The sequence below is a fragment of the Aythya fuligula genome, chromosome 1, assembly GCF_009819795.1.
Source record: "Aythya fuligula isolate bAytFul2 chromosome 1, bAytFul2.pri, whole genome shotgun sequence".
NCBI classification, from domain to species: Eukaryota; Metazoa; Chordata; class Aves; order Anseriformes; family Anatidae; genus Aythya; species Aythya fuligula.
Genome location: NC_045559.1, coordinates 104,039,668 through 104,055,611, shown reverse-complemented (window position 1 = coordinate 104,055,611; position 15,944 = coordinate 104,039,668). Strand labels below are relative to the sequence as shown.

Below are 15,944 nucleotides of genomic sequence, written 5' to 3'. Positions count from 1 at the left end.
TTGGTCAAATCAAGCCTTTCTGAGAAAAGAAGATTAGAGGCAGTTGTTTAAAATATTGTCGGGAGGGGGGAAAAGATGGACAGACAGGATTTAAGCTTTATTACTGACCAGGATATATAAAACAGACTATAATGAAAAAACAGTATTGAGATTGTACTTGTGGTCTGACTAGAAAATGTTAAGTGAAGACAGGGCCATATGGAGGAGCTTATAGCTACAGCAAGAACTGATGCTAAGGCAAATGTCCTCTGAATATGTAAAATTAGGTTTTGGGAAGGATGCAGGTGTAATCAAAAAATCGATTACACCTGAAGAAAAATAAGCTCTTAGGCAAGAAAGAAAAATCAAAGAAAATTTATTTTATTTACAAGGATTGTTCTTCCTCCAGTGGTCACTGCACTGTGCATGAATGTGAAGAATTACTAGGCTAAGTGTCAATCTCTTTGCATAAACAAAATATTTGATGAAAAATACTTATCCTTTGGCAAAATTTCATCAATTTCATTGCTGTGAAGATTTCATCCTTTATTTTACTGAAGTCCTAACTGTCTGAACTGATGCACATGTGCTATATAAATGCATTTGAAGCCTTGGTGAACCACAGCAGGATGTCCTATTTATCCGCCCACATGGAGCTCACTGCAGCACTACAGACATGCTTTGTCCATTAGGATACACCTTGCATAAGTTAAGAGAATATAACAAATTATTACAGCACAGATATCAATGACCTGGCTGTTTTCCATTTCGTTTTCCTGTAACCCACTTGATTTTTGACAAAGATAGCTCTATCAAATGTGCCATAGCTAATCACCTATCTTCCGAGATGTAAAATGCAGCAGTAATACACCTTTGTGGCATTTTTTTTTTATTGTTTTTCATCTCCCTTGGTACTATCTGAAGCCTCTGAGCTCTGGTCTCAGGACCTTTTGTTTGCTTTTCTCCTTCATCCTCTACTGACAAGTGTTCCAGGACAGAAGCAACTCATGTTCGGAGTTTTTGTTAATACAGCTGTGAGTGGTTGGCTGCCTGCTGCATAATCATCAAGCCGCAGTATTCTATGCTATTTGAAGACTATAATTTATGCTTTTACAGCTCATCTATTTCATGCTAAAGCAGATATTTAGGACTTAGGTATACTCTGACAACAGAGACACATACTGCCAGTTTTCTGGAAAATGAACCTCTTTTCTACAGTCTTCTTCACATACTGAGTAGCACTTCACACCATCCCAGCAATAACAATTTTCTAGCAGTGCCACAGGCATCCAGCAAGTGCTGCTGTTGAGGTACCAAGAGCTGGTGATGTAACCACATTTCTCACTCGAACACCAGTGAGTTGCACACACTCAGTGATCATCATTGCCCAGCTCCATACAATAATTCTCTGGAGAATGGATTGTCAAAAAACAAGGGCAACAAGACATGTAGACCTGATTTAGTCTGATTCTACCCATCATTAGGAAGGGTGGTAAGTAGACAGGGCAGTTGGGGAATTATGAAAGTTTCATCCCTCTAATATACTAAGTATGTCTAAACAGCTCTCCAGGCAATTTAAACCAGCATAGCTCCCCTGAGTTCAATAAAAAGATGCCAATTTACATCAGCTGAACACTGGCTTCATGACTTTTTAATATTCCCCAGTGGAGCAACCCAGTATGCCCAACATGTTTCATGATACAAAAGCCTGGAAATACAATGGTACAGAACCCAAAGTAATTCACCCCTCTGCATCATCAAGCCTAAATGGCAGAAGACAAAGAAATTGCCAATGGGATTTTGATTTTAATAATTTAGGTTGCAACCATGCAAATCATAATGCAGTCAAGTGTTTTCCCTGAGATCACCGTATGCATCAAGGCCACTGAGCTCCATTGACCTTTCTGTGTCCAAGTACAGCTTCACTGGAGTGCCATTGGAGTGCTGGCAATACATTTTTCATCCACCTCTTTTAGGCTATTTTTGACTTGATTAACCATTTAAAGCACGTGAGCAAGGTGTTGCACTGTCTCACACTTCATGGAGTACTATCAAAGCCAGCAAGAAGGGAGACTGATGTTTGGACATTTTGGTAGCAATCCTTTAGAAGTACTTGTAGCACGGTAGTCTTCTGTTAAGTGCAGAATGAGGAAATTCAAGCAAATTATAGTGTAGTAAAATGATGAACCTCTGAGTATTTGGGATCTAGTGAACAAGCTGAGGTTAATGCCATCTTATGATATAAAATGCAGTCACACTTCCTACAACCTTATGGAACAGAATAACTTCTACACACCCGGTAAGGTTTTTTGTTGTTGTTTTTGTTTTCTAATTAGCATTTTTAATGATGTTAAAATATGACAGAACTTTCTAAATATAGTTTTTGCCATGTCACACTGAGGAAGCTCAAATATGTATTAATATCATTCCCTTCACAACCCTGCAGAAATAAAATCTTGAAAAGGGTTGACAAAATGTAGCAAATTTGCAGTGAAATTAATTAGGTTTTTGTCTTTATCATTCTGACAGTGTTGGAATGCTAAACTCACACAGGAAAAACCTCCCAGCTCTAGCCCTGCTTGGGGAAATATAAACAGATATTTTCAAATCCATATTGAAAATTTCAACTTATTAGAAAAACTCTATTTCACAGGTTAGGTTGATTTCTGTTTCTGTTTTAAATCATATTGTGGGGCTAGACTTGCATCTTTGAAAACACAACTTGCTAAGCCACTGGGAATTTTGCTGAAGTAAAGAATAAATCAGTGCAGATCTTGAACCTGTATTCAAATATTCCATTTAACTACAGAAACACACAAAATACTATGGTAAATTACTTCTGATGAAATAGAAACTCTTCAGTTAATACCAGCTAATGCTGTTTCTATGAAACCTAAAAATTACTCATTTGCTCATTTTCAGGAATTGTTCGTTTTAGAAATTAATTCTAAGATCTATCCAAGCGTAACTTCCTACATGTATCTGTTAAAAAGTGGCACATTCTCTTTTTAATTAACTTCAGCAATATATTAATAACTTGTATAGTTCCTCAACTATTCTTGATGTCTAATCCAGAGCACAACTTAAATGACTACTATTTATAAATTACCATGCGATAGCACTGAAATTTATTCTTATAGCCTAGTTAGAAGGTTAAGTTGTAATGGCCCAAAGGATAATACGCTAAGAAATAAGACAGTTCTGCATCCAGCATTAGTACCAGATTTTGTTGCTGTTGAGATTTCAGTGCTTTTAAGGCTGTTTCTGCAATTCGGTGCCTGCTTGTCTTAATTTGTATTCTCCCTTCTTTTATTTGAGTTCGTTCATTTTAAGCAAGTGGTACAAGTAGGATAGGCCAGAAGGTTAGGCTGACTCAATGTAAAAACTAGAATTTCCTTGGTATTAAATGAAAAATATTAGGGTCATGAACTTTAAATATACCTTTATATAATGTAGTCTAGTGGATTATGGGTAGATAAAGATGGTATTTCCTTGGACAGCTCAATTAGTTCATATATCAAGGAAAAAGCTTTTTAGCATAAACGTGAAAGAAATATTCAGTAAGGCACTAAAATTCAAGTACTGTATTACCAGAAACTGAAAACTCTATCTTATCTCAAATTCCTCTGTTTTGTCCTAGTGAATCAGTTTTACTGTTCGTATTGCCACCCCTCATTTCTTGTTTAGAGGACTAGAAAAGTAATCATCACCTAGATGCTGAGAAATAGACAGAATTTCTATCACTTGCATGTCCCTTCTCAACTAATTAAATACCAGCAAAAGAATCCATTCATTTGTATTATAAGCCAACAAAATCACAAAAATCCAAAAGCTCCCTAACAGTGGAAAATGCAATTAAACTACCGGTGTATTAATTCAGGCAGCAAACTGCAGCACCATTGTAAAGCAGTGCTTTCCTTTCCTTAATTAACTAAAACACGACGAAGAAAATCTGATGGCTTAATAGCATTTTCTTCACTCAGAAATGCTTTGGAATGATTTTATTATGTTATCACCAAGAGCGCTGAGGGAGTTATTTCCAGTACTTCTGTTTGTCACCTCGAAGAGTGACACACTCCACGGAGAAACTTGCCCCTGTTAACTGCTGTGAAGGATTAATATTTTATGACACCATTACTTTATAGGCAGGGTAACTATAGTAATAAGAGTACATTTCATATTTTATGCATTCACAACCACGTAACACAAGGAGGATTCATTCTCCAGCAGCATCTCTTTGGATGTGTATTTGTTGCTGTGAATGAAAGCTGAGCAGCTTGCCACTCTTGTTATTGTTTATAGTGTAGCAGAAGTAGCAGACCATAATCAGTATCAGGGTACCACCGCCGCACGCCCTGTCGGAGTGAATCTGCACTGGAGTGACACACACATCTCGCAGCCTGCAAACCATGCAGAGCAATTTTCAGGAAAAGCAGTGTGGGCAACTGGCTGGGCACCTCGCTAGACCGAACATAATCGGTAATGCAAGTTATGCAATGGGGAGGTTGACAGAGGGAGGTGTGCACACCCTAAATGTCTGCCTGGGTCTGTGCAATGCCAATGCCAGCTGAGAAGCCAAGGCTTCACCCTGCATGGAGTGAAGCATTTAGGCTACATTCAGGCAAACATGTTTCCCTTTAAACTCTACAATGCTCCACTTACTTCAGAGGCTACTCCTGGTAAAGCCAAGTGAGTTAAGGCAGTCTAGCAGCAGCAATCATGCCAAGTGTATTGCCAAGGCATCCTGCTACAGCATGCATCCAAGTTATCTGAGCAGGTTTTACTTTCTCCCACAAGTTTCACTGGCCCTGAATCTCCTGCTCAGTGAAAGCACAAAGCTTGGCATTTCATGTGCTGTGTGCATGTACACAGCCATTCCCCTCAACATTAAATGGGGCACAGCTCCACGGGCAGTGGTGAGTGGAGACTGCAGCAAACTTCAGCTGCACCCCATGAGAAAGAAAAAAGAAGCGAGAGCACGCTGAACGTGAGCAGCTGAGTATGTACAGCTTTTCAGCTGCAAGTTGCAGAGTGCCTTTAGGTTTTTTTTTTTTTTTTTTCCTCTCCCCTTGCCTTTGCTCAGCACTTTGAGGGACTGTGCCCCTTAATTTTTCTAAATGCTTCCGTGATCAGCTCCCTTGCTCTCTAAGCCTAGGAGTCGTCTCCCACTTGATTTCTAAAGGAGCACTCGTGAGAAAAGCCGAGCGGGGTTAACACTTGCAGGTTAACAAGCATCCATCTCCTGCTTCACGCAGGACTCTGCCTTCACCGGTGCATCTTCCAGGGTGGCTTCTCTTCTCTTTACTAGCTCCGTGCTCGGTACTCGCCAAGCCGGAGAGGGGCAGGCAGGGCAACAGAAGCGCGACAGCTTCTGCCCACGGCTTTTCCGCAGTTTTCCCTAACCCCTAACTCCGGCGATACTTTGCATTCACCGTCTCACTTGACTGACACAAGAAACCCACTGTCGGGAGAGAGGCTTCCTGTGAACCAAGCCTTGTTTCCATGGTGCGGGGTTTTCAACTTAAAAATAAATCCCTGTTTTCTGGGGCTCACACGTATGTACAGCACTTGTGGAGCTCTCCCCCCCCCCTCCAGGGTTAGGGGCCGGGACCAAAGCAGGGCAAACCCACATCCCCAAAGCGGGACGGGGGCTGGGGAAAACGCCGCCAGGTCGCGATTCGCCTGTCCCAGCTGCCGACCCGAGCCGGGGATCCCCCGATCCCTTCTCGGGGCGCGTTTTGGGGCCGCCGAAGCGCACCGCCGGCTCTCTCCCCGCCGTCCCGAGCGGGTGGGCAGCGGCCCCGCCTCGTCCCCAGCCCCAGCCCCGTTCCCGGCCGTCCCCCCGCTCCCCTCCGCACCTCAAAACTTTCCGAAGCGGCCGAGCCCCGATGCGGGAGGTCCGTGGGGGCACCCCCGGGGCCGGACAGGGGGCACCCCGCGGGAGATGCAGGGAGGCACCGCGCAGAGCCTGGGGAGGGGGGAGACGCGCAGGGGAAAGGGCTGGCAGCCCCCGGGTGGCACTCACCGATCCGCAGCACTTGCTGGCCGCTCCGGGGCAGCCCCGCCGAGGCGCACAGCAGCACGAAGAGGAGCCCCCCGCCGCCACCGCCACCGCCGCCACCCGCTGCCGGGCGCCGGGGCCACCGCGGGCCGAGGGCGCTCGCCATCCTCCGCGCCCGCCTCAGTTCATGCTGGGCTCCGCGGGTGCGGGGCGAGGGCGGCCACCCCCTGCCACCCCCGGCCACCCCCGGTTGTCCCCGGTTAGCCCCTGCGGGGCCGGCTGCGCGCCGCCGCCGCTCCTCGCCGCCCGCCCATGGTGCGGAGGCTCCGCGCCCGCGCTCCCGCCGCTGCCCTCGCCCCCCGCCGCCGCCGGGAGGGGAGGGGAAGGGCTGGGAAGGGAGGGGAAGGGAGGGGGAGGCTCCTCCCGCGGGGCGGGGCGGCTCCGGAGAGGACACGCGGGGACGCGGACACACGGACGCACGGACACACGGATGGAGGCACCCTGTGTGCGCGCTGCTCCCATTTGGGGTCCGGGTGTGGGATAAGGGGATGGAGCGCAATGTATTGGGGCCGCTTACAAAACCGTTAGAGGGACACATCCTCGCAGCGCATCTCCCCCTGTGTGGCAGGAGCCTCAGCAAAGGGGCTGCGGGGCTGCGCACCCGGGGTCGGGACTTGGCAAAGTCCCACCTGCGAAGACAAGGTCGGTTTTGAACATCTGGGCACAGGGCTCATAACGCTCCCCATGCCTGACTTAGCCGGCAGATCACTTCTCCGCCGCGACTCGACGTTCTCAAGTTGTTTTTGAGATCTGCTTTAAAGGCAAAATGCTTCACTGCGAAATAAACATATGGATCCTGAGCTGATATGAAAACAGAAAAAAAAAATCATAATAGGAAAATGACTCCCACCTAGCAACAGAACTAAAACTGCGTAGCTGAGATCCAAAATTGAAATGATTTAAATTTGTTTATTTTGTATTCCTCTCCAGTCTGTCTAACAATTGTTCCAGAAATTAACTCCTCAGAGGAGTCGCAGCACACGCTGAACTGCAAGGGAAATGCAAGCGTCTGCGTTCCACCTCCCCGTCAGCCTCAAAGGTTTCCTGAAAAGCCTGCCTCTACCGTTTGCAGAGTAACTCGGTGCTTGTTCAGAACTTCTCACCACCGAGATGCCCAGCCAGGATACTGGCTAGTGCACCACTTTGCATTTCTTTTTACATGCGTCTCCAGGATGCAGGATGTGCCTTAATGTAGGATGAGGGGCTCAGCCTGCACTCTTTCCTGTCTAGCACCCATCACACCAGCTAAAAGTGACAATTATATTAAATCACTCACGTAGCTAATAAATATAGCATAGGCTCTCATGTAAGCAACAGACAGGGAACCCATCAGGCCACTCTGGGCTGTACTGAATGGCTCTGTATCTTTTTAGCGCTATTTTATAATCTGTCATCCCCTCTCAAATTGCTATTCAGGAGAGAAAGAGCACATCACCTAATCTGGGAAAATCTCAGTGGCTGAGAAGTGGCTGACAACAGCTGTACATCAGGTACACATCCACCCATTACAAAACCAGACAGCAGAGGTAGCACCGACTGGACTGGCAAGTTCGATTTTCAGCCACAATGGCAGGGCTAATAACAGGGATGTAAAAGCAAGTGCCAGTTCCAGAGGGAAATCATATTAATTCCAGTTTACTAAGATATGGTACTTTTCTGAAAGAAAACAAATAAATAAAGTATTTTGTAAGGAACATCTACCTAGTGATACTTTCCAAATCACTTGTCCTCAATGTAAATAGGTTCCTGCAAAAAGTCAAAGACAACTCAGCATTCATTGCGGTGAGACAAGTTGAGCAGAACCATATGGTTTTGAAAATAACACTGGTTTTAGACTGCTGTTGAAGTACCTAAGAGCATAAACTGAACAGAATGGGAAGAATAAGAGCATTATAATGACTGTGAGAGGGTGGCAGAGGTTTGTTGGCACATGCTGCCAGTGGGAGACACACGAACAGCTCAAAGTCTGCTAACCCCTTGAGGCAGGAAGGGGATCATAGTGAACTGGAAATAGGCACTAGTTTCTGCTTCAGGGTGCAGTTCAGAATTGCCTGGATTGTTTTCCACGAGTTCATAGAAAAAAAGAGTGTTTGCCTTTAAAAAGATGCCAGCAAATATGGAAAAAAAAAAAATAAAAAAAAATTGGCTCTTATTTGGCAAACACCAGCCAATTTTTAAAATGAGAAATAGTCTGGTTGTTATTGTAAAATACCTTTCCTGCCCAGTTTTCTCTTTTTATTTGTGTATATGACCCCTGAGTTCTGTGTTGGCCTGAGCAGATGTGAAATGGAAGGTTGTATTTTCAGAATTATTCACAGGAAAGCTGAGGGGCAGGGGTGGGGTCTTGATCCTCCCTTTTTGAGATTTAAAATATTTTCTCTTCCCAAAATATCTCTAGAAAAAAAAAATAGATTGAGAAAGGCACCATTTTGAAATGCAAAAGGACAGAAAAAGATTTAAACTAACTGAAATTGCCCTAGAAATATCATTTAGGTTTCTAATTTCTAGCCCATACATCTCTTCCATTGCTTGCCAAGTAGTAAGCCACCCAGTAAATTCTATCCAACAAAATCATGGCATGCTTTACAGGGAACGTTGTTTTATTTCTGGATGATATTTTAAAATTAGAAGTCTCGATAGAGTTCATTTTGCAGGTCTCCAGATATTGATATCCCAGGATCATTAATCTCCTTTTGGACTTTATTCAGAGAGAGTAGGGAAGGGGACCCTAGGTCTCTGGCCAAATTTTTTCCCCCAGTTAAGCAGGTTTGAAAGCTCAGGGCATTAGCATGTGAGCTGTTACTCAGCTACCACATTTGCTTACTCATTCATTGCATTGCCAATATTTAGATGAATTTATTAGTAAGATGTGTTGGAACACCTTGAAAGTGAAAGGTGCCTTGTGTAATCAGAGTCTGTGCTGATCGCATAGCATATTATAAATAGTAAGATGGAGTCCTTTACACAGGAATCTGGGGGCTTTATTCTTGTTCACAACATCAAATTCCAATTTAATATAATGTGTGATTATTATGCAATGTTCAAATAATAAGGCTGATAGCTAAAACCACTTCTAATGTCAGGGCCTCAAGACTGAATCTGAGAATGTAAACCATCTCCCTCGCATTTTGCATCCATTTTAGAATTCTAGTTTTGAGTTTGGACATCAGTCAAAATATCAGTACTCACAATATCTGTGTGCAAACTTGTAGGAAAGGCTCACCTGGAAATTTTCTCAGTTTCTCAGTCAAGTCCTGAGGAATTCTGGCAGTGTTGTGTTACAGTCCTGTTCCCTCAGGACTTCAAGCAGACCTTACCCAGTCTAAACTACTTTCTTTCTGAGTGCAGACCACAGACTGCAGTTAGCAATCATTGTGGGGAAGCTGTGTTTTCCTCATTTGTCTCCCAATACCCCTCTACCATCATGCAGAACAAGACTTGACAATAGATTGTAGAATATCACAGTAGTAAAAGCTCCAAATGGAGGCATAATAAATCAGACTTCCCCAAGTCTTTCACAAGCTACATGCAACACCTGATAACACAAAAATTGATGGCATCATCTAAAAAATAACCACAGCAAGTCAGCATTCTGCTTTTCAAACAAATAGCTGTGATCTTCACAAAATATTTCACTCTGAGTGTGCCTTAGAACAAGGCTGCAGCAGAAGGGTAAAAGAAGAGACAAGAACCTTCCTTTCTTGTCCTTTCTCTTTCCACTTGATCAAACATTTTCCTTCAAAATCATTTGCAAAATAAATATCACTCCGAAGGAGACAGGTTCTGAAAACCTAAATGATTTGTCAAGGTCTTAATCTTTGGAGCCCTGTCATCTGTTGAGTCTCCTTCCGTGACAGTCTTGGGCCTGGCTGCTCCGATGTCATTCTGATGTTCCCTGCCTCTTTGCGTGTTCTTTCATGTCTGACCGTCAGGCCAGGATTAGTGCTGCCCCTTCACAGAGACCTTGCCTCACTGAGCTGCTGTCATCACAGTGAAACTGTGCCATGTGCCAGAGGAGAGGAGAGGAGGGGAGAGGAGAGGAGGGGAGAGGAGAGGAGAGGAGAGGAGAGGAGAGGAGAGGAGAGGAGAGGAGAGGAGAGGAGAGGAGAGGAGAGGAGAGGAGAGGAGAGGAGAGGAGAGGAGAGGAGAGGAGAGGAGAGGAGAGGAGAGGAGAGGAGAGGAGAGGAGAGGAGAGGAGAGGAGAGGAGAGGAGAGGAGAGGAGAGGAGAGGAGAGGAGAGGAGAGGAGAGGAGAGGAGAGGAGAGGAGAGGAGAGGAGAGGAGAGGAGAGGAGAGGAGAGGAGAGGAGAGGAGAAACATTTCCACCTCTTGACTGTCTGGGAACACACAAAGAGCACGCCCTGGGCATCCCTGCAGCCAGAGGCAACACAAATAACCTTTATGTCCTCTGAGGGTGCCATTTCCCATAAAGAACAGCTATTCTGGGGAACCTGAGGAAGGCGGCATGATGAGACGCATTTGATCTGTAGAGCAGGGCTGGTGGATATGAATGATGGAGCACTGTGCAGGTGTGGGCAGGGGAGAGGAGAGAGCTGTTTGAGGGGAATCATTCCAGATCCCCTGGCCTGCCCTCAATTTTGCTTCAGGTGAAGTCAACACAGATGATTTTTTACAATCTTTTCTTCCTCCCCTTTTAACAATGTTACCAAACCACCACTGAATTTCACATAAGGGAGGAGGTTAAACTACTTTTTAAATGTAAAAACATCAAGGCATGAGTATTTGTGCTGAAGCATGGTAATACATAGGACAGTTAATATAAATTATTCCCCCCAATGAAAATAGCACCATGATTACAGCAACTTAACGCATCACACTTTAAAAGCTCCTTTTAGTTCAAGTGTTTTCTTTATTTATGTTTCCAAACCCATAAATGCAGTTCTCCCCTTTCCAAACTCTTTTCGCTAAAAAACGCTAGAATCTCTTAACAAACTAACATTGATCCACTCCATTGAACTGGCCCAACATTAATCTGCAAAACTGCTTTTCCCTGAGCAGTAGATACTTTTATCCACCATACTATTTAGCTAAAAGACATAAATAACCTGCAACTCAAATGCAACCCACTGAAAATCTTTCTCAGCCAAAGACTTATTACATTTTTTTTTCTCCAATAAATGATATACTAGAGACATCTTGAAAAAGAAAGCTTCTGCTGTATATATTTAGAACATGGTGGCACATCTTCTATTGAATAAGAGACTTTTATCAAACTCTGCTTCATTACATTAACAGAAATATAGAAATTTACACTAAAATGAATGGAGTCAATGTGTGAGCTTCCAATATTTGACCAAGAGCAATACTTCTACCTTAAGAAGCTATTGAAAATGTTCTTTTCATATTTCTTTTTCACAGAAGGAAAAAAAAAAAAAAAGAAAAGAAAAAACTTTCAGCAGATAGTGCCAAGGGGAGAAGAGTTAATACTATTTTTTATTAAACTGCATTAAGTATTGTATTTACAGTTTCCCCAGTGTATATTTCTCTTTTCTGCCATTGAGTTAATATTAATTATGAGTAAGTTGATGGGGTAAATTAATGACTGTTCCAAATCTCTACCTAGTATTATTAAAATATGTCTTGACTCACGTTTTTCTTTCCACATTTATTTCAAAAGAGTAGCTTAAATGTCAAAAAGAGAGTATTTCACTTTAATATTGTAGTACCCCAGCACCGATTAAATCGACTGGGACCTGAGGAAGGAACGATATTATGATCCTGCTATTTTCTGCCCTTTTCTTCTTGGATTGACAAGAGCAGGAGATTGAGTTCCCTGGATTCTCCAGAGATGTATTTTTCCTGCTCTAACACAATCAGCAACACAGGAATGGACAGAACAGCTTCTCCTTGTCCTCCCAGGGACTCCAGCAGACATTTCACCGCCTACTACCAGCTGAGGCAGCACTGGGGTGTGAGGTACCTCCCTGCTTCAGCAGATCCTAGAGAATGCAAACTTCCGGGGTCCCTCAGAAATGTCTTGATGCTTTCCACAAGTCACCGTCTCCATTGTACACCTCAGTCCCATCCCAGACTCAGATGCTTCCTATTCCCAGGGAAGCTGGAGTAGTAGCAAGGAATGCCAAGAGCAGTTCTGGCATTTGTAGGCTCTTTTCCACTCATCCACAGACACGAATAAGGAATTTGGAAAAGATTCTCCACTGCTTAAGAAATAATGTAAGTTTGCCTATAACAAGGAGAGTTTCCTTTTAAACATGTATGATTTATATTGTGATCACTCATATCATCATTTATGCAGCACCTGGCAAAATTAGATTCAGATGTGCAGGTTTTGCTTTTAAAGCTCTACACCCTAAAGATCACAAAAGTCGTGTTTATTCTGTGAATATTTTGGCATTTACTTGACGTTTGTAGGATCTATTCTATATATCCCCAAATAATTAAAAATTGCATGGTATGTGTGATTAAATATATATATATGTAAAGGATTTTGACTATGTGTGTAGATAAATAGCTTTATATACACATACTTATCAGGATATAATTTTAAAACCTACTTAGAAGATTTTAATACCTGTAATAATACATGCTTGGTATCTATATATGATAATATATGTATATATGTTATACAGATACATAGTTTAATCAACTAAGTCACTGGGTCTTCTTTATTTATATTTACAGTTTCTTTGGCAGCAATGCGCAGCACTTTCAGCCCAGACGGGGTTCCACTGTCACAGAGCACACATGCAAGCAGTGATGGAAATGAAGCAGTGTGCAGCTCTGTGCCATGCCAGCACTGCTCAGAACTCCGCAATCATGTATTAGCAGACTTTCATCTCCTCTCCCTGTGTGTGCGAGGAATTGGTTGAATACAGGATTGCTTCTGCTGCTTCCCCTCTTCAATCACTATCCACAGGGAGATCCTCTCCCCTCTATGAAGAGCTTATATTAGAAAAAGTAGACAGATGAACAGGAAGGCAGGCACTGTACTTCAACAGGAAGACAGCATGGTCAAGGAAAACACGAAAAAGCAGCTTTTTTATATGTTGATCAAGTTTAATTTTTATTATGGGCATAAGAGTTAGTGGGAATACTGGAAGAATGAATTAGGGTACAAGTGTCAAGGGAAGGGAAAAAGTAGAAGGAAACCTATTAAGAATGAAAGATGGAGGGGAGAAATGGAAGTCCTGGAAGGAAAGAAGAAGAAAGAAGACAGGCAAGTGAGGCTGGAGTGGAAACATTAAGAAGCAGACAAAAAATATTTAGAGTTCATATATCTTGGAAACAGCATTTTCTAATGGCTGCAATCCAAGGATCAAGTAGACCCTGAAATAGTCACAGAGAGGCTGGCATGTGGCAGATGGAGGGGAAGGATTTTTTTTATTTGGGGGTTGAAGAGGGAGCTTTCATTAGCAGTCCCCATTTATACATTCCATGGCACAGCTCAGTGGTGAAATGTGAGAACCCACCTGGGCCTCTCTCTATACTATATCCCTCGAGAACTTTGTTAGTACTGATAAATACTGTCTATTGCTAGGTTTTCAGCAACACCAGATTTCCATTTTAAGACAAGTGTCTGCAGACAGGCAGCACTGCTGCAGCACTGAGTCTTGAGTGGTCTTGGAGAATTTTTTGTTTGTTTGTTTGTTTCCTCCAGTTCAGACCACACTTATCAGTATGTACTTGTTTATGTGTACTTTTTTATGTGCACAGACATATGAGATAAGCACCCTGCAGCCACCTCAGGCTGCCCTCAGATTATATGACCCAGTGCTGCTCCCAGCTCCCACCTCTCAACCCACAGCGTTGCAGAAATCTGACCTGGAGGGTGCTGTAGGTGCAGCGCGCAATCGGCAGGACATATCTCCGGGCAAGATGTATGGAAAAAGCAAGCCAACATGCCTCTGTGGATCCTTTGTCACTAAGGCTGTTCCATGTAAAGACACCTTTGTGTCATTCTGATGTGGAGCATCACTAACACAGTGCTCTGCTCAGGCCAATTTACTGCATTTCATATTAGTGCATAAAACCTGGGGCAGTGCAGTGTGGCCAGTACCTTGTATCCATGTGTCTGATAATGAGGTGCATGAGCTGGCCCATATGTCTCATTGTTGATAGATTGTACAGTGCAGATATTTACCCTAATGCTGACAGTAAATTGAACAGACAATGACTGGAGTTTGCTTTTGGCTGGTCCTCCCCTTGCAGCTAACATCACATTGGTCTTGCTGGGATTGAGATTGAACATTTCATTTCCAGCTGCGTTCAGCTCCTTGGGGGGCTGCCCATTCCATTGACTTTGGGGTTTGGATCAAGTTCTTTCATATTCTGGTGTTTGAAGTAAGCCTCGTGTATAATATACTTCCAATAATTACTAAAGGAATTATGCATGAAAACAATTCCAGTATTAAATGCAATCAAGGAGAAATGTTCTTTCTGAGTTAGCCTGAAGTTCCTATGTACAAAGAGATTGCATTACTTGAAAACCTCTACCTTAATGTGATATTCTTTTACGGTTGTATTAATAACCCAAAGCCTACACAAACTGCATTTTCATAAACAACTTGGATATATTTTTTAAGTCACTCTCTTTTGCAGTGTTCAAATTAAACTGCTGAATTGCATCTGTAAACCAATTTCTTGCATGTTTTGCTTTTTGCCTCTCATATAGCTAATGATGCTGAAGACCTTGGTATTGGCACTACACTGTGAGCTAAAAACAGTCACATTCTCCACGTTCTCCACTGCTGTCTGGGTTGTTTTGTCCTGACTCCTGACTAATTCACATTCTGTCCACTCTATTGTGTTGCTGCATGAATGCTCTCTGCAACTAGCTGATGACTATCCCATTATTTGACCTAGTAGAAGCACTTTACTGCCTTTTCTGTAGGAAACAGAAGAGGATAATACATCTCAACCAAAATCCTTCGGTTTTCTGTGTTCTGTCAAAAAATTAGGGCTGGCATCGCTGGATGCTAAAATGTCCCTTTGGAAAAACTACTATATATAACAAGACTCAAATTGGCTCTAAGCATACTTTTTTTTTTTTTCCCTCTCTAGCTATGACACTGCTAGCTATGTAAATCAAAGCCAGGGTCAGAGGAAGATGATCATATCTGAAACAATGATGTTGTAATTGAGAAATTCTCTGTCAGCCTTCCTAGATCTCTTTTGACTTGTGGTTCATAATTAGCCTGAACTACAGGTAATTGAAACAGTCCAGTTGATGTAGGGCAACTTCTGTATCTCTGACCATGATACGTAGTGTAGTGGTTTTAGGAATGAATACACTTACACAAACTGACAAATTAATCAGAGTAGTTATTTTTACTGCTTTGGATTATTTAAGGCTTCCTTCACAACACTAATTCCTGATTTTTTCCTACTTATGTAATCTAAACACTGCTGTGAATATGCTGATTTTCTCACCATGACCATTTTTTTTTTTCTTTTTTCTATTTTTTTTTCCAGTTAATTCTGGCTTTACCTCTTTGACCAAAGAGGAAAGAAGACTTACAAACAAAGGAAAGAAGACACTATAAACAAAATATTGAAGAAAACACCAGGGAAAGGCTTGTTATTTTGCACCCCTAAGTGCAAGTTGAGACTTGCAAGTATTTGCAAGTCTCACTGACTATCCACATTGGCAGTATTAAAATTCTATGTAGAACTTAGGGCAAGATAATTCAGTATAGCTCCATATGTCTTTATTGGTACTATGCCAACTTATGCCAATGAGGACACAGACCGTTTTGGGCTACCACCCGACTGCATTTTAAAACAGTATGTATCTGGAGTTGTATTAAATGAGAGCAAGGGAATATTATATCTTCCAAATTAATGGAGTTTTCCCATTTGATTTAAGATCTTAGTGCTACAAGCCAAAACTACTTGAAATCCAGACATAATGACTTGAAATCAAT

General features: G+C 42.7%; 1 protein-coding gene across 3 annotated transcripts in view; it reads right to left on the bottom strand.

Moving 5' to 3' along the window:
• The window catches only part of GRIK1 (glutamate ionotropic receptor kainate type subunit 1), a 163,585-nt gene extending 157,439 nt beyond the window's left edge, over positions 1-6,146 (bottom strand). For all 3 annotated transcript variants that reach the window (XM_032208041.1, XM_032208042.1, XM_032208043.1), the window contains exon 1: positions 6,005-6,146. In XM_032208041.1, the coding sequence (XP_032063932.1) occupies positions 6,005-6,146 (142 nt within the window). The remainder of the gene's footprint in view (positions 1-6,004) is intronic.
• Positions 6,147-15,944: the final 9,798 nt, after the last annotated feature.